Consider the following 24118-nt stretch of genomic DNA (forward strand, 5'->3'; position numbering starts at 1 on the left):
TTAGGAAATTTTCGGTGAGCTGGAACCAATTACCCAAAAACCCATTGAAACAATGGTTTCGGTGAACGAACTTTTCGGTTAACGAACGACCTTCTGGAACGGATTGAGTTCGTTAACAGAGGGGTCACTGTATATATATATATTACTGTAAATGGCTGTTCTGGTTGCCCCTTGTGTTTGAGTATGGCCGGTCCAAGGGCCACCTAGATGTGAATTTGTTTAAGGTGTAGAAGCTGTCACTAATACAACAACCACACCATAAGTTATCAAGCTGCATGACCCAGTGTCACGGAAGAGTTCGAGAAGATCGGATAACTCACAAACTGCACTGGCTAACCATTACACTGGAACACAACCCGCGAATTGATTAACATCCAGGTCCCCAATTACTGCTGGGTAGACAGAGACAAACAACATTAAGAAACTTGCCCAAAGTTTCACCCTGCCCCGGAATCAAACTGAGTCCACTTACTTGCGAGGCGAGCATGCTGACCATTACACCATAGGTCGCCATGGCTGTTCTACAAACACTATGAATAACAGAAGGAGGATCAGATTAGGAAGTACCATAAGAGAAATGATAGGCTTGACCCATTTCATGCATAAAGCAGGAAAATGTATATAATAACACCCTCAGGAACAGACAGGGAAAGAGTACTATCAGGAAGAGTGCTCAGGCAACATGGATGTATTGAGATTGTGGTAAAAAAAAAAAAAATGTAATACAGAATTCACAAGTGCATCATATGATGTATAGACTCATCAAGAAGAAGAGAGAATGGGAACTAATATACAGTACACTAGAGATGAGAAAGTTGGCCATCCAGGAAGCAAAAATGTGTGTGTATGGTGTTGATGCTGATGGGCGAGCCTATCTTGTGTGAAACAAAGGTACTGTAAAGAGATTTGGGGTTTAATGAGGAGTCCTATATAGCAGCACATCTGCTATAGCAGTTAAGAAACAATAAATGATACTGAGTGAAGGAAGAGCTGTTACTGTACCATACAGTTAACTCCTTCATTCGTTAAATTCTTTCTTACTTACATATGTTCTTTCTCGGCTCATAATAGTTCATCTCGTCATTACTGTTAGCTTAAAATTAAACAGCAAAGTGGCCTCTCTGTAACCACACTTTGGGAGACTACAAAGTGGCCTCTCTGTAACCTCACTTTGGGAGACTACAAAGTGGCCTCTCTGTAACCACACTCTGGGAGACTGCAAAGTGGCCTCTCTGTAACCGCACTTTGGGAGACTACAAAGTGGCCTCTCTGTAACCAAACTTAGGGAGACTACAAAATGGCCTCTCTGTATCCACACTTTGGGAGACTACAAAGTGGCCTCTCTGTAACCACACTTTGGGAGGCTACAGAGCCAGTGTTTACAATGTTAATACTCAACAATGAAATTTAGGGTTTTGATATATTTTAATATCTGAATAGTTTAAGGGTCAAACAATTTTACACTCTGAAATTACCATCTTAGATGGGAAACAGAAACTGCATAAGAGAAATGTAGTTCCCTTAAAGGTGACAGATGCTCTAGAGAAGACATTATAATGGAAAAAAACACCACAAAGATGTTTACATATTAATGGCTTCCTGAAGCTGCTGTGACACAAGATACACCAAGAAATCGCTAATCTAGTTAAATGTGACAGGTTTTTTGCATAACTTATTGGCAATGCTAGTTAAGGTAAACTCAAGCATATTATGAAGATTACTGGTGCCTTTAGGCATATAATCAATCATTAAGCAAAGGGTCTGCACTACAAAAACATTATCTGTAGTGTAAGTTGTTCAGTACAACAGCAAAACCAAAATATGCTGTTTCAGTCACAATCAGTCTATCGTAGTCAACAATAAAAAGATGGAATTAGTCTATGCTTTACTTGCTATTAAACATCAAATACTGCACTACTTATCTATGGAAAAAGTGACAAGAAAATCCAGAATGGTCATATTAAAAACAATTTGGTGATAAGAAATACAGCTTACCTGTACTTTGCTCGCAAAAATGATAAGAAACATCTTGAGTTCTACTAACAACAAATATAATAATATCAAGCTATAGCATTTTGAAAAAAATTATAGAAGTCTACACCAACCCATAGAAAGGATTTCATAATATAAATTGCATTTTGCAGAAAAAACAATGAGCTTCCCATGGGAAGTAGTTAATTGATACATACAATATCAATAATCCAACCACAGTAAATTAATGATCCTAATACTCGATAAAAGCTATTAACTTTTTATCAATTTGGTAATTCCTAATATAGGCTTAGTATCATGAACCCGGTAAAGCATGCATTATAGTCAGTATAGGTGAGACCTTTCTTACAAAAATTATCCCAGTCAGCCTTGCATATATGTGAGACTTTTCTTACAAAAATGATCCCATATAACTATAATTGTTAATGAGTAAGTGGCCACAATGGCCCTCCAATCTATTAAAAATCTAAATTATGGTAAACCTTACAAGAATCATCTGACTAACACACGATCTTCACCAAGGTTCATGTAATTTGGACATATGTCACCAGGTAACGCAGTTGCCTGGGAATGAACGCCCTTGCTGAAGCAATGCTGTGCTTCTCCACTTGAAGTGCCTGCTAATGTATGCTCAAGCGCAAATGATGCAAACTGGATCCAGAAAGTGTATTAACTGTTAACTATGACCCAAGTGATAATCTGACAGGACTGCAGAACAAAATACAGTATTACTGAGTAGCAATGTCTACTGATATTTCACTTTTATATATATATATATTTTTCAATCACAATATATTTCCATTAACAGTGTATGCTCATCAAATTATTCATTTGTCAATTAATTACTCTGATGACATAACAATTGACTAAAAAAAAATTCTTCATATACAGTACTTAAAGTTTTATTATTGAATAAGTTTTAATGATCACTGACCAAAAATAAAATATTTGCAATGTTTCACAGTAATATGAATATAAGTTTGTAAATCACACCCAAATTAAAAGAAAAAATTAAAAAATGAATTTCCATCAATTAACTTGAGCTTGATTAACTGGCAAAACAAATATTTTGTCAATTTGATCAGCTTGTTCTGTGATCCAGTTACTGTTAACTTTAAAACACTGACAAGGTTCCCTAAGTCTCGATACAACCACCTTTTTAAACCGCTAACCAATCTTTGCAAAATAAAGACCGAAATTTCCACAAAAAAGGTGGAAATATGAGATGTTGACTAAAACCATAGTACAGTAATTCTATAATTATCTACTATCTTCACAAAAAAGGTAGATGAAACATCCTCAATAAACGATGGGCGTATTATTCAGATAAACATCAATGTCGCTTGCATATTCCAGTTCACTCGTCAGCGGGAGAAGCTGCTCCAAAAACGTCCAGTGCAAACATCATTACGCTAATTAGCATTTATGTAGAGTAGCACTGGAGTCACATAAAATTTTCTCTACTGTACAATATTATACAAACTATTCCAATATGAAACACACACAGGGTATTCATCATGGCAAACATTAATATATGATGCACAATGGATATACACGGGCAGTGATTTTTTTAAAAGTATCTCTATGACAGCATGAAGGTCATAAACAAAGTTCATGAGTGAGGCTATGGAAGAGCAGCTTTCTCATCTACCAAATCACTTTCTCAAACTTCAAAACTTTCACCATCACTGTAAGCTGACAATACAGTAATGTTCACTTGTACATGACCCCACACTACACAATAATGTTCACTTATACATGACCCCACACTACAAAATAATGTTCACTTATACATGACCCCATACTACACAATAATGTTCACTTATACATGACCCACACTACACAATAATGTTCACTTATACATGACCCACACTACACAATAATGTTCACTTATACATGACCCACACTACACAATAATGTTCACTTATACATGACCCCATACTACACAATAATGTTCACTTATACATGACCCACACTACACAATAATGATCACTTATACATGACCCACACTACACAATAATGTTCACTTATACATGACCCACACTACACAATAATGTTCACTTATACATGACCCCATACTACACAATAATGTTCACTTATACATGACCCACACTACACAATAATGATCACTTATACATGACCCACACTACACAATAATGTTCACTTATACATGACCCCATACTACGCAATAAAGTTCACTTATACATGACCCACACTACACAATAATGTTCACTTATACATGACCCACACTACACAATAATGATCACTTATACATGACCCACACTACACAATAATGATCACTTATACATGACCCACACTACACAATAATGATCACTTATACATGACCCACACTATACAATACTAAGAATCAACTAGCCTTCGATAGCATCACTGTACAATGCATACTGTACATTAAAATATATTTTAATTCAATAATAATTTGGGAAGTTGATTCCCAAAACTTGTTCAAGCTTCTGCTACTGGATGTCACTATTAACCTATGCAAGATAAGCTGATAAATATGAATGAATGTAAGATAACACGTCAACATTTGTTCTAAATCAGCTGACATTGACAAACAATGACCTTCTTCCTGCATTTACAATAATTAATGGCCAACTACTTTTAATATTACAAAACACTTATATATTCTATGTCATCAGCAATAATAATTATATTAAGTATCATCATGTTAAAATATTTTGGGATCGAGCTTTTGCCTTCAAGCGTATCTGCCCAAATTACAAATATTGGCATCATTGTTACCCTATTTGAAGCAGCATCCAGTAGCAGCAGCTTTATTTACAGAGAATAAGAACAAAAATCATCTTGTATCCACTAGTAGCAGGTAAGACATAAATACAAAAATATAAAATTTGACAGACAAGTACAGTCTGGGCATCTACATGGTGATTTACATAGTCTGGGCATCTACATGGTGATTTACAGTCTGGGCATCTACATGGTGATTTACACAGTCTGGGCATCTACATGGTGATTTACACAGTCTGGGCATCTACATGGTGATTTACAGTCTGGGCATCTACATGGTGATTTACACAGTCTGGGCATCTACATGGTGATTTACACAGTCTGGGCATCTACATGGTGATTTACACAGTCTGGGCATCTACATGGTGATTTACACAGTCTGGGCATCTTATATGGTGATTTGCACATCGAGCCTTATTTATTCTCAAGTAAGGAATTCAAGCAAATTTGCACATCCATTTGAAGATGAAGATAATGGTGTTGAACTGTCATGTACAGTATAAATATAATCTGATATACTGTTCATTCTTCTAAGCTTAGCTTAAACAGGGTTTGATTGCAACCATCCAACTGGTCAATTCATCAGCTGATGAGAAGGCCAGACACATTTACCAATTTTCAGGACAAACATGGCATTATCTTTCCTCAAAGATCCTTACTGTAAACTAATTTTGATAAGTGTGAGCCATTATATGACTGACCAAGAGATAATGCTTTGATCATTAATATTTTCTGGGATTCTAATCATATACAGAAAGGTACATTTTTCAAAATAAGAAAAAAGTGTTTTTTTTTATCAGAGTAAGTCATGCTTACTTAAAATAACACCCACATATTTCTTAAATCATGACACATCTGCATGATATATGCTATATTTTAATACACCATACTCTCTATAAAAGTACAGTATAAATTATTACAAATGAAATATTGCTTCTGAAATTCAGTTTTATGATGCAGCCTGAAAAGAACTACAGTACAGTACTGTATCTGTGTACAGTATATGCCCACCAGGGTCTATAGGTTAGGGAGCCAGGCATCCCTAAACTTAGGTGGCTGGGGACAATATGAAGATGAGGCAACCCTCCTACAGCAATGTAATCCCTTAAACCATCTTTACCACAGCAGGTTAAGCAAACAGTGTGTTGTGAAGCCTCACAGCAATATTCGAGCTGCTCTTCAGGTGACTGCTGCCCTAGACACACTCACAGAACTGCCTTCACTTTCAGCCAAACCCCTAAGGAAACACCTGGGAGGAAGAAGGGACTCAAGTTGCTTATTCTGGGCTCACTCATTAGAAGCAACATCAGAATCAATCCTTCATTTATGACCTAACACCTTTCAAGAGCAACTTGTATCAAAAGCTACCTGCAGAAAGAAAGGATAGGGAGGTAAAAAGACACCCCAGCTGGAGGTAATTCAATTGTATACAGTATTTTAAGTCTTGAAATCACTGTCCTCCAAATAGAGTACTTAGGGACCTCTTATGCACAGGACATCATGGTCCATACCAACAACTTCTATGATTAAGAGTCCACACAGTGTAAAAAAAGAATAAAAAAAAAAAATCAGTTTCCTGGAAATCAAGTAAACTTTTTCACTTCTAAGACAAAATATAACTATTAGACAGTGAACCAATAAAAGCCCTGGGAAGGGTACAACCTACACTCCTGGTACACTAGTGAGCCACTTCTATCCAAAATAAGAAGCTTTCTTAAAAGTTCCCAAGAAGACTTAAGAAAACCCAAGGTCTTTATCTCACCTGCTGAATAGTAGTCTATCTGAGCTTGACATCAGGAATAAACCTATCAATCTATTCATATAATTTAACAATATTTGTACAATCTCCCGAGGCTTTTGGTATTAGTGTTTTGACAGAAAATGGCCAGACCACATCACTGAATTATATTTTCCCTGGCACGTCATGCACATTATGCCCAAGGATGTCAAAATTTTGCTGGTCCATTATAAGGTAGATGAAATAACTTTGAGAGTCAAAGGTTCTGAGCTCAATGCCTAGAAATTGGACAAGTGGCCACCTGTTAGAAGATGCCCAGCTTGTGAAACTGATCCTACCCCTCCCCATACAACAGAGGAGAAACCAAGGCACTGAGTATAGTGGTGTGGACTGCCGGCAACCCCATCTTCTGAAAAGAAGGGTGAATTTGGGAAAAACTCCTATTACTTTTTTACTTTTTTTTCTGGCAAGTGATTCAGGTGTGCTACACAACAGTATGTCAAACACTTGACTGACACAATGTGTGACCCCAAAGTAGAGCAGAAAGACCACAGTCAAATAAGAAGTCATTATGGGGGAAGACAAAACCCTCATATGGACACCAACAAGAAGAATGAATCAACCCTGCTGCTCAACTCACAGTGCAGGTTGTATTCTTCCAACTGGAAGCCCCACAAACTCTGTCCAGTTGGAGCCAGCCAAGGCAATGATTTAAAATAATGTAAGTGTGAAGCAACTCAAAACACACATACTGTACTCACTCTCAGGAAGGTTCATGTCATTTTAAGTCAAATTAACTAACTCTTCAATAGGATTCATTTTCATTCCAATATAAAAATGTACTATAAGTACTGTATAATAGCATATTAAAGATGATCATCATCACTATTGCTGTTTTACGACCATTTTCCATACATGCACTGCATATGCTACATATATTACAATGAAATATATGAGGACCAAGCAAATAACTTATTGCCAGTCAAAGAGATCAATGCAGTAATCACACCCTGTCACTACTTGCTTGAGACACTCTTATGTGTGTGGTACCTGATGGACACATGTGGTGGAGGATGTAGCCCATATTTAGGGAAAATGGATTAACAAACACAACTGATCTCACTGAAACCTAATTTGATGCCGCCTGTTATCAAGACCTGTGCTGGGGTCTCCCATGTTCTAATATACAGACAAGTACAAAATAACAGAGTATTATTTACAGGCCAAACCAAGGATAAATACTGTGAACCTCAAAATAGTACACACTATAATGCTATTGTGGCCCATACCAGTGAATTCCTTTTAATAACTTCAGGTAAGACCTGGAAAACTGTCACTGTCTAAAGAAAAGACTGTCAAGAGTGACTAACTTTGTTGTGTGGCTTTATCATTTGTTACCTCTCAGCCTTAGACCCTTTCTACATGGCTACAGCTAGTAAGTTAATGTTGACTGATTTATTGAGTGATCCTACAGCTATTTTATTTAAGGATTCCCTGGTGTTCCAAATCCACATATTCTGAAGGGCATATACTGGACATGAGTCACTCTTGAAAGACGCTAGTTCATAATTTTTTTCAATACAGCATGCCCCTACAATTCGTGGGTTTTTAATTCACGTCCTTTGATTATTGGCGGATGACACCCTAGATCTACACAAGAATGTCTGTGGGTGCTTTTAAAGTTGGCGGCATGTTCACAGCCCGGGACGAGGAGCGCATGAGTTTTGTGGCGTCCCACAAGATATCTCTGTTGTCCCAGCCGGCTGGCCCGTGCGCCCACTCAGCCTCAGTCAGAATATACACTTGCCCATCTCGTGCGTGTGCTCCTCTGCTCTCTTAACAACTGTGTTCCTCATATTTGTATTTGCTCCCAAATGCCCTCAACCACCTTCATCCAGCAGCGTGAAGGCGCCCAAACAAGTATAGAAAGAAAAAAGGGTGGAGAAGATAAAACTGTTGGGCAAACTTAGGAGTGACCAAAGTTTTGCTGTATGTGGCCAGGAGTATGGCATCAATGAGTCAACTGTCTGCTACATCAAGAAGAAAGAGATGGAAATGCATAATGCCAGTGCCCTAAGTGGCCCCTCTTCTGCCAGGGTACAGCTATGGTGAAGATGGAGAAAGTCCTTAACATCTGGATTGAGGACTTTAACTGCCGCCACATCCCTCTCAGCCAGAAGTTCATCCCAAAAAGTCCCCCGTCAGCAAATTATATTCGCATATTTGGAGACTCGTGGATACTTTGCGACCCAAACCCCTGCGAATTTTAAGGGCATTCTGTATTCTGAACTGTTTAAATATGAATGAGTGAAGGTTACTAGCATGTCTGTATGTATGTATGTATGTATGTATGTATGTATGTATGTATGTATGTATGTATGTATACAGTCATCACTTACATACATAAACTTTACAGAAAGTATAAATGAACCTTTAATCTTTAATACTGAAGAAGTAACAATGTTAATTTTTTAAGTTAACTATGATCGCCCACAAGGGTAAAATATGTTAACACGATTGTAATAAGCAAAACCTAACCTGACCATCTGTTGCAGATATCACTAATCTTTTATCTTAAATAGCTGGGTACTGCACAAAGGTAATCCAGGCATAATCTTATAAGTCAAATTTAGTTCTGTATAATAATTAATATAAACACCTACAATATGTTTAACCAAATGTTACCTGGAGTTGTATGTGTAAAATGGTACAGAAATCTCCACTTGATCTTTTAAACAACATTACAGTAACCATCGAGCAATTTGAGTTTTATGATAGAGTGTACAGTTTGGAATGTATGAGAATGGAAACAAAATGTTAAGAACAGAGAACTGTACTATACACTACTGTATCCTAACACTGAAATCATCTATTGGATTGTTCACACAAATGCTGAGGAACTTGCTGTCATTCCTTAATCATCTGATGGGGCTACTGATAAAACTGTCCAAGTAACAATAACAGTGCTAAACAAGTAAAATCTGATCTGTCTTTACAATGCCCATAAAACAATATTTGATATTTTTTATTTGTATTTTTTTTACTAAAATATTTGAGGTGCTTTTTCTAGCCCCAAATACTCTGGAGTTAAGGTTCAGTCTATGGTAAACAGGTCATGCTTGTTGGCATAAAAATGGTGTACTATTCAGGTAATGGAGAGCATTAATCCTCCCTCCAGGCCACCCACCCACAGTGACCACTTCGCCCAACCTGGGTAATCATATGCACTATCTTTATGACAGTTGTACCAGTGTTCAGTAGCCACAGCCAGTGGGAGCCACGACTGTTTACACAAGAGATACGTGCACAACTCCAGTGCCCCTCCTGATTGGTCACCACTTGTGCTTGCTACCTTCTCCTGCCAAGACCTTCCCCAAGTTTCACCAAACATCTGTCATCAAAGCACACAACTTTCTTCTTTCCACCAATCATAAGACAAACATCAAGAAGTTATTAGACAAAGTGAGATCAAAAGAAGCTGTGGAAAATAGACAAACATTGATACCTATTATAAAAACTTTTCTATTGTGGGGAAGTTAAACTTCCCTGTGAAGACAGAGATGATGGAAGCCATGATTTAGGATGCAGCAGCATTAGTGATGGTGGAAAATTTTGATCTCTTACTGTTAAGGGTTGATGCAGGTGACAAGAAACTGAGTGAGCACTTAACAACTGCTAGTAAAAATGAAACTTATATAAGTAAAAAAATACATTTATACTCCAATAGACTGTGCTGGATTTGATATTGCACAAAAGATATGTGTCAAACTACCACAAAACTCGTTACTTCTCTATATCAGCAGATGAAACAATTAACATTTCTCAACAAGAACAGCTTTGTGGATACACAACTTTATAGTGTAGCAGATGTGAAAAACAAGTCACTTGAAAACACCGCCAGACAAGTTGGGTTGAATGACATAAGCGTATCAAAATTCTGTCAGTTACTGCTGGGAATCAAAGACCTCGGTATTGTATCGTGTAAAAGTTTGCCGGTTATGAAAACTTGCACCAAGGTAAGAATGTTCCCCGAGCCATCACATATTCAGAATTCATAGTTACACTATTTATTTTTAAGGAAATCCCATCTGTAACATGAACTGCCAACTAGACTCCAAGCTGCTCAGCAAAATTTGTGTAGTGCCCTTGGGTATATTGATATAATACTGTCTTCAATCTTCACAACTAGAAACATAACAGAGATTTGGCAGACAGCTGAAAGAACAATACAGCAAATTTGTTTGGAGTGGAGTTAAGACACTCAAGAGTTGCATCAAGACAGCAACACAGAAGTAATGTGCCATCAGATATTCCACAAAAATATTTTCAGAAAGCCATCTACATTCCTTTGACTAACTATGTTATAACTTACCTAACTGGGGCTCCTTGTGAGGATCGTCATGTTCCCTATCCTATCTACTTCTCTGAAGAAGCCTCCTACCCAAAGAGCCTTTATCCTTTCTATGCCCTTCCTGTATACTTGAAGGCCAATAAAAGGTTTGGGATTTCAGTGTTACCTCAGTTTCATGTGAGAAATGAGATGCCTGAAACAGTATCCCAAGACTAAAAGAGGAATCATGCTACAGATTATATTTCCTGACCCAATTGTTCAGTTTGTCCTCAAATAAACAAAGAATCCCCAAATGGGATTTTATAGAGTTAAGATACTGCACAAAACCTGGGTCTGGGTTGATTCCACTTCAGCTGTTACTCTGGCCAGGAAAAAAAAACCATGGACAAGTAAAGATATTCTCTGCTTGCATCCAAAGACCCATCCATAAGTCATAATGGGTTGGTCTTGACACCACATCTCACAAATGAATTCTATGGACAATCTCACACTTGATGGAAGAAAAGAAGAGGAGATATAATGAAAAAAGCTTTCCCAGCTGCCATACTGATGAAGCCACCCGCTTGGTAAAGTTCCCTGCTACCAAACCATAGATTGGGATTTTTCCTCCTAAAACCAGTCCCCTATGGCAGTCAAACAAGCCCTAGAAATGAGAAATGGATGGTCCTGAGACATACTTAAACAACTAAGGTCCTACTTCCAAAAAGACAAGCTAAACATAGTACAGGATGATCTAGCATCCCTCCTACAGGCCCCTAGTTACTATGTGTTCATCCTTCAACCACCATGCTCCCCTGCTGCGCCCAGCACATGGAGTGAATGCTGACTCTCCTGAGCCAGTAAATAAGAGGCATGATCAGAGTCCTTTTCTATATACCTCCACTCTAATACCTTGATCAGCTCTCAGTTCTACTATTTTGTCAGCCAGGTACTGACCTTCAAATGACATCCACATAGAGCTATCTGCCACAAGGTCATCTGAGAGATTCCATGAGATATCCCAGGATGATGATTCACCCGAGTTAAGAAAATCAGTCTAAACAGAATCAAGAAACCCAACAAAACTGAACCTTGTTCTCTACTCCTTGCTCGGATATACAGTACTGTACTGTACTGGGACAGTTCTACACGAGAAAGTTCAGGTCACTGTAAGCCGATAACAGACTAGCAGAGGTTGCAGGCCTCAAGAACAATATGTCTATATGTACCAATACTGTACTGTAATAATATTGAAATTTTTGCATTTATAATTTATCAAAATTTTTCATAGCTTAGTTGAGTTGATGACCCTACTGTGCAAAACCACACACAACCAGCTGCAGGGTGTTGCTGCAGATACTGACCTACCACCTGTTGACAGCTAGTGTTAAGATGGGCAAAAAGCATGAAAATTTGACTTATACTGTAATTTAAAGTGCAAATAATTAAAAGTCTACTGTACACATATATGAAGAAGACAATCCATTATCTCAGAAATAATCCATAAGCCAACATCAGAGAATTATGAAATTTTAGTCAGCATTAATTACTGCCACATTTTACACAAGAAAAAAAGACAACTATATATATATATAATGTCCTTCATTCATTCCATTTGTCTTAAATTATTCAATTTTCGAACATTCACCCTGTATACTGTAGTAGTACAGTAGAGTACTGAATTTTGTAAGTAATAACAGTCACTGTTTAATAATCCCTGAATGTTTCTGTTAACTGTGTGGACTTGTTAATACTGTACTGTACTGTACAGACTCACATTCAAGTTCACTCTCAAAATTCCCTTTTGTTTTATCATCATTAAAAACCTGATACAGGATCTTTGTATCAGCCAATCCTGGATAAAGTAAATCTGCAGTTCAAATTACTGCTTCCCAGGCACAAAATGTTCTATATAATAAGTCATGGGTTCAAAAATGTCAATGTGTCACACTCGGAGAACAACCCTGAACATAACGCACTTTAATCAGAGAGGGTAAAAACTTTCTTTCACATATGTTGCAATGGTTATGTGATTTTTGGTTAATAATCTTCAAATAAGAATAAAAATGTCTGGGAGTGCAAAATAAACTGAAATCCCACTGTAAAATATAGGCCAAAACTACTTACTAAACATTGGACATTCATTGCCCAAGTCAATATAAAATATCCTTACCTTCCACTGTTTAAAAAAACAATTACCATGTGATACCACCTACTGTAGCCAATACAAGTGACATCACCCATAAGCTTCTGTTCAAGGTATCCTCATTATTCTTATGATATTTGTCTTATTATATTAGCACTTTTTCTTCTCCATGGAGTTCCCTTCTTCAATACTTTATCTTCAAATAAAGTTTTGCTATAATACAAATAAAACATTTCCTTACCATGCTGCACTGAGTCTTCTCCAACACTCCTTTACTGAGTCTTCCCCAACACTCCTTTACTGAGTCTTCTCCATCACTCCTTTACTGAGTCTTCTCCAACACTCCTTTACTGAGCGTTCTCCAACACTTCTAAACCAAGTGTTCTCCAACACTCCTTTACTGAGTGATCTCCAACACCAGTTTGTCCAACACTCCTTTACTGAGTGTTCTCCAACACTCCTTTATTGAGTCTTCAACACGTTTGTCCATCACTCCTTTACTGAGTGTTCTCCAACACTTCTACACTGCGTGTTTGCCAACACTTCTACACTGAGTGTTCTCCAATACTTCTACACCAAGTGTTCTCCAACACTCATACAATGAGTCTTCTCCAACACCTGTTTGTCCATCACCTTTTTCATCATCAAAATCAAACTTCCAGTTGTTTTCAAAATCTCCTAAATCTTTTTCACTCATATCCTGCAAAAAATAAAAGGATGTTGATAAATGTTAACTAGACAAACAAACAACAAATACAAATCTTAATAAAAAAACTTTTACAAAAACGAAGTTGACTTGATCCGAAAATCCCACATTAAGTCTGAGAGGGGCTGAGGTGAATGACCCAGAATTTAAATAATGTACACTACTGTACAGAACACCCAGCTTTATACATCCATGGCATATAATAGGAACAGAAAGCAAGTGTTTCAAACATTGCCATAAAACTAGGTACTGTACTGCATTGTACTGTACTGTACTGAACTATACTTTACTGTACTCACACAGCAGGTAGTGGCTACCTTTGACAGCTAAAGACTCAAAAGTAAGGTTGACACCAAAAAATCCTTAAATCTGTTCCAGTCATCACCAGGAGGCAATACTAAATTCCAACTGTCTTTGTATACATGTATCACCAGAGCCATCCTGGGGGGGAGGGTCACCCAATGCAACATATAAACTAGTAAAAAAGGCTGTGCTGATTGGAAGCATTTTAGTGAATAAATCAACTTTCATGAGTCTCACCAAATGAACACTTGTTCAACTTAAAAAATGGATGGAAGTGAAAAGAAGGTTGTGTTCAATGAATACCATAGATACATGCATGTTACAAGACTTGAAAAAGAGAAGGAACATGTATTATGGCAGCTGTGCAGTACCTAGATGAGCACATCTCTGTATTTGACAAGTCATTGAGTGATGGGAATTTTCACAATACTGACGAAGCCAAATTGTTTTGTCTCAAGTACTTTGAGAAATCATTCCCAGAGAAACAAAAAATGCACTTTAAGTCTTTCAGTTTCTAAAATCTCTCAATGGTTCTTTCCCTAATGCAGAAATAGCATATAGAAATTTGTTGACAGCCACAGTCACAGTGACATCAAGGAAGCGAAGTTTTTCTAAACTCAAATAGTTAAAGTAAGGAAGGTTAATTTTTGAAAGTAGGCTGTTTCTACTACTTATCATATTTAATAACCTAAAAGACCTAATGAAAAGGAGCATTAACTTCAATTTGAGAAAAAGGCTGCTGAAAGGCTTTATATGGCAAGGACTGATGTATGGGTCAGAAGCGTGGATACTTTCAGTAGACACCAGAAAGAGGGTGGAGGCCTTTGAAATGTAGTGTTACCTGTATAGGCAAATGTAAAAAAAAAGCTGCACTGACAGGAAAACACATAAAGAAGTACTAAGATTAGCAAAAACTTCAAGAGAAATAATTGAAATGTACAGAAAAATAAAAATGAGACACTTTGGTCATATAATTAGGGCTGAGGGGATTTTCACAAATATTAATGGGGAAAGTTGAGAGTAGGATGGAAGGGAAGGCAGAGACTGGGATGGATGAATGAAATTAAAAATTGGGTCCCCAGAGAGAGACAAAGCCTTAAAGGAATGGTAAAATAGCCGAGAATGTTTATTGTGGAGGACTGTCATCGCCAACCCTCAGATATGAGGTCGGTACTCTGATTGACAGATGCTAGTAGAATAAAAAATTTTTATTATTAATCATGTTACCATGAAATTTTTCATTACATCCAGACTGTCTTTTAGCATTTGTCTTGTCTATATTACAAAATATATAAAATAAAGTTTTATTGTCCATGTACAGTAAGGTACGTATATACATGCAATAATATCCCAGGTCCTAATTTTTTTTTTTTTTTGGCATTTCCGAATCTGATATTTTTTTAATTGTTTTTTTACGGGGAATAGCCCACCCTGGCACAGGTCATTGACCCAAAATAAGGTTCAGGGGCGAAAAAATGAGAGAAAAGGAAATTAAAAATAGAAAAGAAAAAGACTGTATTAATCTACACCACGAAGATGCCAGAAGACCAGCTTTTTGAAGTGAGACAGGATACAGGTGCTCCTCTATTTACTTAACGATTTACGTTCCTGAGGCTTGTTTGTAAGTCCAACTGTTTGTAAGTCCAACTTTACTCTTGTAGATACCAAACATATTGTAAAAAATTAAAAGATTATGGATATTTAGTACAGATACACCCTTTAATACAGCCTTAAAACCTGGCTCACTCTTCTCCTGTTAGGTAATGTTTGTTCTACCTGGAATTTTCTTCAAAATAATCCAGTCTCATCCACATTACACACCTGTTCTGGCAGGTAACCCTCATCAGTGATGATGTTTGTATCTCTGAAAGTTTGTAAGTTGAACATTCTTAAGTAGAGGAGCATCTGTATATGAGTATGGAAACACAGAAGGCAGAGTATTCCACAGTGTGGCTGTGTGAGGAAAGAAGGATGTACAGGTTCTCGGTTAACGAACACACAATTCCAGAAGGTCGTTCGTTAACCGAAAATTTTGTTAACCGAAACCATTGTTTCAATGGGATATTGGGTAATTGGTTCCGGCTCACCGAAATTACATAGTAAAAAAAAAAAAAAAAAATGCAGTAGCACTTACTTTGAGGTGTGTATGTAGAAGGTTCCTGGTTGATGATGATGATGGGAATTACAAGGGGGGTGGAGGAGAAGGGAGAAAAGAAGGAAGTGGTATGGAGGAAAAATCACCTTCAGTGGACCCATGCTTGATGCCTCATTTCACCAATAAAATTTAAAGTTCACAAGGTGTAATTCAAGATTATTTTCTTTAAATCAACACTGCACTATGCTATATATTATCAATATGTTAACTAAAGTTCAGAATGACCAATAAATTCAATGAAAAATGCAAAAATATTCAAGACACCAACAAAATGACTGCTTTCTTGACAGTAAACAAAGCCAGACTGAACCTGTACAGGGAGTACTGCATATAATATTATCAATATGTTAAATAAATGTCAAAATGACTAATAATTTTAATATAAAACATTCAAAAATATTAAAAGGCTCAAATTTATTAATACAGCGATTATCTATTGAAAAATGAATTAAACATAGAACAGATTACTGAATTGGCCGAGTACTGTACCCTCAGCTGATTCTCACAACAAACTGGTATGTTAGTTCCTCTACAGTACTGCATATATTATCAATATTTAATGTTAAAATGACTAATAATTTTAATATAAAACATTAAAAAATATTAAAAAGCTGAAATTTATTGATACAGGTGTATTTACTCCATTGAAACGAATTTAAACTTAGAACAGATTACTGAATTGACAGACTGGGCCAAACTGACCAGCTGATGCTTACAACAAAACGTGATTTTCGTAAAGATTTCGTTAATCGAATTTTTGTTCGTTAACCGAATTGAAGATTTTATAGGTAATTCATTAACCGAAATTCCATTAACCGAGGCGTTCGTTAACCGAGGGAGCACTGTACTATAACGGGTTATTCAAGATTTCTAGTGTGACTGACATCCACAGAGAAATGGTGGGCACCGCGGGCAAGATGAGTGTTATGAGCCCACAGCCTTGCCGGCGGTACACAGAATATCAAATCCACTGAACATTACCCATTAAAATACCTGTAAGAAAGAGAGAGTGACACAACATTGCGGCGAGAAAGGGATGAGAGATTATCAACTAAACGAGGAGAGTTAATAAGACGAAATGCCTTTGATTCCACCTTATGAGAGTTAATAAGACGAAATGCCTTTGATTCCAACTTTATCTAACAGTTGGACAGAAGAAGAGCCACCCCAGATAGGAGAGCAGTACTCCAAGTTAGGACGAATGACTCCCTTATAAACTTAAAGCAACTGCTCAGGAGTGAAGTAGCTACAGCATCTGAACAGCATTCTCAGCTTGCAGGAGGCATATTAGAGGAAATGGTGAGGCCTAGCATATCTATTTTAGAATTTGGTAGAATGATTGCATCCTGAAATGTGATTGGTGGGAGATCATCTAATTTGGAAAGTGTAATCGGTAACACGTACTGTGTTTTATTACCTCCCCATTCGAGATGCTGCACAGATCCGCATTGATAGATGAAATGATCTCAGCTCTAGAAACAGATCTAGTTTGAGAATTAGGGGGAAGGGAAAAATGTGAATAGAATTATCAGTGTAAGAATGAATAGAATTAGTTGTAGTGTAAAGTAAAACAATGATAAAAAGAAGGAAGCGAGTAGGTGAAAGAACAAAACCCTGTGGGACACCACTATTGGTAGAGAAAGAGAGATCAAACCCCCACAACACCTGCCATAAATCAGTTCTTATGGAAGCTAGAAATTAGAGAACAAAATGGGGAGAGAAGCCATAAGAGGGAAGTTTAGAAAGCAAAGACTTGTGCCATACCCTGTCAAATGCTCTGGAGATGTCAAGGGCCACGATGAAAGTTTCCCCATAATCCCTAAGAGAGGATGACCAAAGATGGGTGCAGTAGGAGAGCAGATCACCAGTAGATCTTGCCTGGCGAAAGCCAAACTGGTGATCCAACAAAAGAGAATGGCGTTCAAGGTGACGGAGAAAATGAGAGTTTAAGATAGTTTCGAAAATCTTAAGAGAGGGATGAGGTGAGGGCAATGGGGCAATAGTTAGAGGGATTGGAATGGCCATCTTTCTTTGGGATGGGCTGAACTGAGGCATGCTTCCAAAAAAAGAGGGTTTGGGTTTTGAGGCAAAGGTAAAAGAGTTGAGCAAGCACAGGGTTCAGAACTTCAGCACACTCCCTAAAAACACGAGGGGGTATTCCGTCCAGTCCATGCACCTTACTCATGTCCAACCTGGATAACACACGAGCAACCCTACGAGTGAGATTATAGGAAAGTGCATAGGTTCAGTAGGAGGGATAGAGTTGGAATCGCTTAACATGGAGTTAGAGGAGAATAAGGTGCCAAAGAGAATGGCTTTATCAGGGGGAGAGTTGGCTATAGAGTTATCAGGTCAGAAGAGAGGAGGAAAAGAAGGAGTGCAGAAGTTATTACAGATGATTTTTGTTATGGACCAGAAGGATTTACTAGAAGAAGAGTTAGTCAGGTCAGCGGTCTTTCTTTTTATCAAACTCTGCTTGGCCCTACAAAAAATAGCCTTACAATGATTCCTAGAAGTAATGAAAGAGGAGTTTCATAACTTTATACGCCTATCTCTCTCTCCCTACACGCAAGAGAACATGAACGATCAAACCATGATTGTAAAGTTTAAGTTTTGGTAGAAGATAGGATAAACGCACTCATACCACCCTGTATAATCCCAGCAATACCGTCAGCACATTAGGCATCCCAAGTGGAAAAGCAACATCCATTCCAAGGAAAGTTGGTGAAGAATTTTCACAAGGATTGCCAGTTTGCCCTCCAATAGTGCTATGTTGGCATTTGGCGCGGGGTGGGGGAGGTGGTCGTGCCCAGTTTGATTTAATAGAAATAAAATTGTGATCAGAAGACACTAAGGGGGGCAGAAATTGAGTATGAATAGTGTGAGGAGTTAGAGGTAAAATAAAGATCAAGAATGTTTGTAAGTTGAACTTGTCGATCAGGAACGCATGTAGGATGTTAAATATTTGTTCCAGATCATTAAGTAAGAAAAAAAAGCCTCAGCTCCAATGGGTCATCCATTGCAGAACTAGCCACTCTCTGTGATGTACATTGAAATCACAGTCACAGGAGGTTGGGTCACAGTCACAGGAGGTTGGGTCACAGTCACAGGAGGTTGGGTCACAGTCACAGGAGGTTGGGTCACAGTCTCAGGAGGTTTTGTCACAGTCTCAGGAGGTTGTAGAGGTTGGGTCACAGTCTCAGGAGGTTGGGCCACAGTTCAGGGAGGTTGGGCTGCCAGTCTCAGGAGGTTGGGTCACAGTCACAGGAGGTTGGGTTCCCAGTCTCAGGAGGTTGGGTCACAGTCACAGGAGGTTGGGTCACAGTCTCAGGAGGTTTTGGTCACAGTCTCAGGAGGTTGGGCCTGCAGCCCCAGGAGGTTGGGTCACAGTCTAGGGAGGTTGGCCACAGTCTCAGGAGGTTGGGTCACAGTCACGGGAGGTTGGGTCCCAGTCTCAGGAGGTTGGGTCACAGTCTCAGGAGGTTGGGCCAGTCACAGAGGTTGGGCTACAGTCACAGGAGGTTGGGTCACAGTCTCAGGAGGTTTTGTCACAGTCTCAGGAGGTTGGGTCACAGTCTCAGGAGGTTGGGCACAGTCTCAGGAGGTTGGGTCACAGTCTAGGGAGGTTGGGCCAGTCTCAGGAGGTTGGGTCACAGTCACAGGAGGTTGGGTCCCAGTCTCAGGAGGTTGGGTCACAGCTACAGGAGGTTGGGTCACAGTCACAGGAGGTTGGGTCACAGTCTCGAGGTTGGGTCACAGTCTCAGGAGGTTGGGTCACAGTCACAGGAGGTTTGGTCACAGTCTCAGGAGGTTGGGTCACAGTTCTCAGGAGGTTGGGCAGTCTCAGGAGGTTGAGTCCCAGTCTCAGGAGGTTTGGTCACAGTCACAGGAGGTTGGGCACAGTCTCAGGAGGTTGGGTCACAGTCTCAGGAGGTTGGGTCACAGTCTCGGAGGTTGGGTCACAGTCTCGGGAGGTTGGGTCACAGTCTCGGAGGTTGGGCCTGGTCTCGAGGTTGGGTCAAGCAGCCGGAGGTTGGGCTCAGTCTCGGGAGGTTGGGTCACAGTCTCGGGAGGTTGGGTCACAGTCTCAAGAGGCCGCTCACTTTTATTATTTCTTCAGTGTTACATTACCACCTAGAGTGGCCTCTACGTCATTAGAAAAGATATATTATGAAAGATAAAAATGTAAAATGAAAACAGAAAGTTCCATATTAAGAAATACAATTTGGGTATATTTTCACTGAAGGAGACAGAAAAAATAAGGTTTTTTATCAATCAACATCTCAACTATTAACCCATAAAAGGTCACATTATCATACAAACATGGTACCCTCCCTGGTCGGGAAAAATCAACGTTTTGTTTTATGGCCCAAACATCCCAAAATGACCTAAGAAAACAATAAATACAAGTAAAAATGGCAACTTGCCTTGTTTAAAAGAACTGCGAGGCATTTAAATCCTGGGCTGGTGCAGTATTGCTGAGCCTACTGGCTCTCAGTCCTGCACAGTACTTTCGGTCGGTCTTGAAGCCATGTACAGTCATGCGCCGGTTAACATCCGACCGAACAACCGACATCGCATATATATGTCCGTGTCCCCAAAAAACCTGACGCCTGCTGGACCACCATCACTCCACGACCCCTGACGGAGACACGATGATCCTCCCCATACTGGTCAGATATTATGTGTTAAAGGAATATGCTTCCTTACTTAGGCTTTTTTAAGTTTGCCTACAGGTGAAATGTTAACCTACATCTATTGAGGATAAAATCTTTCACCTACAAATTGACAATAACACATTTGCTGTAATCAGACATATCTAGTTGTTTCAACAATTGCAACTGGGGTTGCAATTTCAAATTCTGTGGCATTACTAAAAATAGTAAAGTTTCTGGTGCACTCTAAGATTAAGAGAGAAACGGAGGACTCAGGCATCCTGATGTGAGAGAAAACGGACTCAGAGGATCAAATAAAAAAAGCATAGCTACATGTTTTGTGGACTACAGTATGTTGCACTTTTCATCACTTTGTAATAAACCTAGCCATGCCTATGTGTGTTTATGATATTTACATTATATATATATATATATATATATATATATATATATACACCTAAACCCCGACTTACACTATACGGACTTACGTCCAATGGTACTTCAAACCTGCTTTGACCGTGACGTCCATACGGGACATACGATCATGCACGGGCACTGGGTGGACGTGTAATTTTTTCAAATGATGCACAAGATTTTCTATATATCAAACGTTTCTCGGCCCGGCGAGAGAGGGATGGCTGGTCGCTGGTGGCTGCACTCCACCATAGTGAGCTTGTTTGTGTTTGGCCATCGATCCATACTGATCGCGGCCAGAACTTTCGTTATTATTGTATTTAATTGACTTTATAATGACTGGAAAGCGTAAAGTGAGAGTGCTAGGAAACAAGGAAAAGGGAGAAAGAAAATTACTTTTTGAGATGAAACTGAAGATAATAACACAGTATAGAGAATGGGAAAAACAGTAGCAACAATCTCACGCCACCTAGGTTTCTCACACCTCGACTATATCCACTATTCTACACAAGGAACGATTCGTGAAGTAGTAAAGGAAACAACACCTAAAGGAACCATAATAACAAAGAAAGACAAGGTCCCATCCACGATATGGAAAATTATTGCGATAAGGGATAGAAGACCAGATACAGAAGCCGCAAAATTCCCCTTAAGTGTTCTAAACCATACAAGCAAGCAAGAAGCCTGTTCCAAAGCCTGAAGGAGCAGGCAGGGAGATGAACAGACTAAACTTTTGCAGGAAGTCAAGGGTGGTTTGATAGATTAGTAAAACGCACAGTCCACAACAGTGTTAAGGTGAGGGAGAGGCCAGCCGATGTTGGAAAGGCTGCTTTTTAAGGAGGAGTTAGATGATGTAGGAAGGTAAATTATTACAGAGCAAATATTCAATGTGGATGAGACTGGATTATTAGGAACGCATGCCTGACCGGACATGATCCAAGAGGGCAAAAAATGCCCTGATTCAGGGTATCTGCTTATTGCAATTACACTTTGTAAATGTTGTTTAAGCTAAAGCCCTTCTCATGATCTATCATTCAGGAGAACTTCAGGGCTTTTTAAAATTTATGTCAGCAAGCACACACTGCCAGTGTTTTATCGCATATGGAGTTCTGGTCATCTGTAGTACTATTTGAGTGATCATTGGTTCGACTTGTTTCATTCTCATTTAGCCAAGCGAGTATTGTCTGCAACAAAATGGATCTCATTCAAGATTTTTACTGATTTTGGATAATGCTCCGGACACCCACCACACCTGGACGCATATGCACCTCTGATGTTGGTTAAGGTAGTCTACATGCCACCTAACACTACCTATCATCTCCAACCTATGGATCAAGGTGCTATTTCTTGCCTTTTTAAAGCATATTATTTACGCATCGCACCTTCGCCAGGCTGTTGCTGCTACGAAGGTGAGAAAACGTCGTTGAAGCTTTTTAAAGGAGTACAAATATTTGTCATGCGTATAAAGAACATTAGTGCAGCATGGGATCAGGTTACAAACATTACGAATGATATGGAAGAAAATCCTAAAAAGATATGAACAGTTTCCTCAAAGGATTTAATGAAAGTAGTTATTTTGGATATTAGTACAGAGAAGTGACTTAGGTAAACAGCTGGAGTTAGAAATTGATACTGAAGATGCTGGACAGGTTTGAAAGTAGCAGAAGAGCCTAGTAACGAGGATCTTATTTGACCAGATGCAGCAAGTTGTGAGGAAGAAGAGAGACAAATGTAGAAGAAGAGCCTGCACTCCCCCAAAAGTTTTCTAGTGAAACATATGGCAGAGGCATTCGCTACAATTACTGGAAGGAATGCAAATGTTTGATGGCATGGATCAAAAATTATGAGCTGCTTATGCCAAAGTTAAGAGAATATCCAAGATCTACTGCTTGTTACAGAGAAATTTATAATGAAAAGAAAAAGAAAAATCAGCAGTCTAAATTGACACCTATTTCAAGAAGTCCCCAGTACTGGCTCCTCGCCCACCAGTGCTGCCTCTTCACTCCCCTCAAGATGATCCAATACCCAACTAGTAAAGTTACTACAGTACATAAAATTTGTCTGAAGGAAGCTTACATTGATGACCCACCCAGCCCTGTTCTCTTCTGCTTTTCCAATTAATATAGTTCCATGTATCCTGTAAATAGAAAATTATGGGGGCCCTGTGCATTCAGCTGACTACATTTAAGGTAAGTGCTCAGTCACACTGTATCCATTCCCTATTATTATTTACTTTTACTGTACTGTATCCATCTTCATTATTTTTTTACGTTTAGAAATTTGTATTTATTAGAGATTTTTAAAAATGGAAAAAAAAATTTTTGAATTTTTTTTTTTGGAAATTTTTTTTTTTTTTTTTTTTTTATCTATATCGGACTTACGACCATATCGGACTTACGACCTGGATTTAGTCTCAACTCGTCGTAATGGGGGGTCTAGGTGTATATATATGTATGTGTATGTATGTATGTATAAAAGGTATGTGTGTATGTATGTATGTATGTATGTATGTATGTGTATATATATATATATATATATATATATATATATATATATATATATATATATATATATATATATATATATATATATATATATATATATATATATATATATATATATATATATATATATATATATATATATATATATATATATATATATATATATATATATATATATATGCAGTTTTACCCGCTAACGCTGCCACTGTAATCTGCTGCATATATACGTGCCTGCCAAAGCTGAACTTTCTTAACGCGGTTTTTTCCACATACGTGAGTGTCCGAGACGCTATTTTAGATTTGGTTCCCACCCGCCACTCCCTGCTGACTGCCTGTTTTAGCTCATAAAATTCATACAAATTACCCGGTCAGAATATAATTTACATTGCTGGAATTCTTATAA

General features: G+C 38.4%; 1 protein-coding gene across 3 annotated transcripts in view; it reads right to left on the reverse strand.

Moving 5' to 3' along the window:
- Window positions 1-703: 703 nt before the first annotated feature.
- The window catches only part of LOC121869520 (roquin-1-like), a 141989-nt gene continuing 118574 nt past the window's right edge, over window positions 704-24118 (reverse strand). For 2 of the 3 annotated variants that reach the window (XM_042370875.1, XM_042370874.1), the window contains one exon: window positions 11884-13678. In XM_042370875.1, coding sequence (XP_042226809.1) covers window positions 13499-13678 — 180 coding nt within the window. In that variant the 3' untranslated portion in view covers window positions 11884-13498. Of the gene's footprint in view, window positions 6014-11883; window positions 13679-24118 lie in introns of those variants that run through there. The other variant, XM_042370876.1, reaches the window with a different exon arrangement.

Source organism: Homarus americanus, unplaced genomic scaffold (assembly GCF_018991925.1).
Source record: "Homarus americanus isolate GMGI-L3 unplaced genomic scaffold, GMGI_Hamer_2.0 scaffold23578, whole genome shotgun sequence".
In the NCBI taxonomy this organism is placed as follows: domain Eukaryota; kingdom Metazoa; phylum Arthropoda; class Malacostraca; order Decapoda; family Nephropidae; genus Homarus; species Homarus americanus.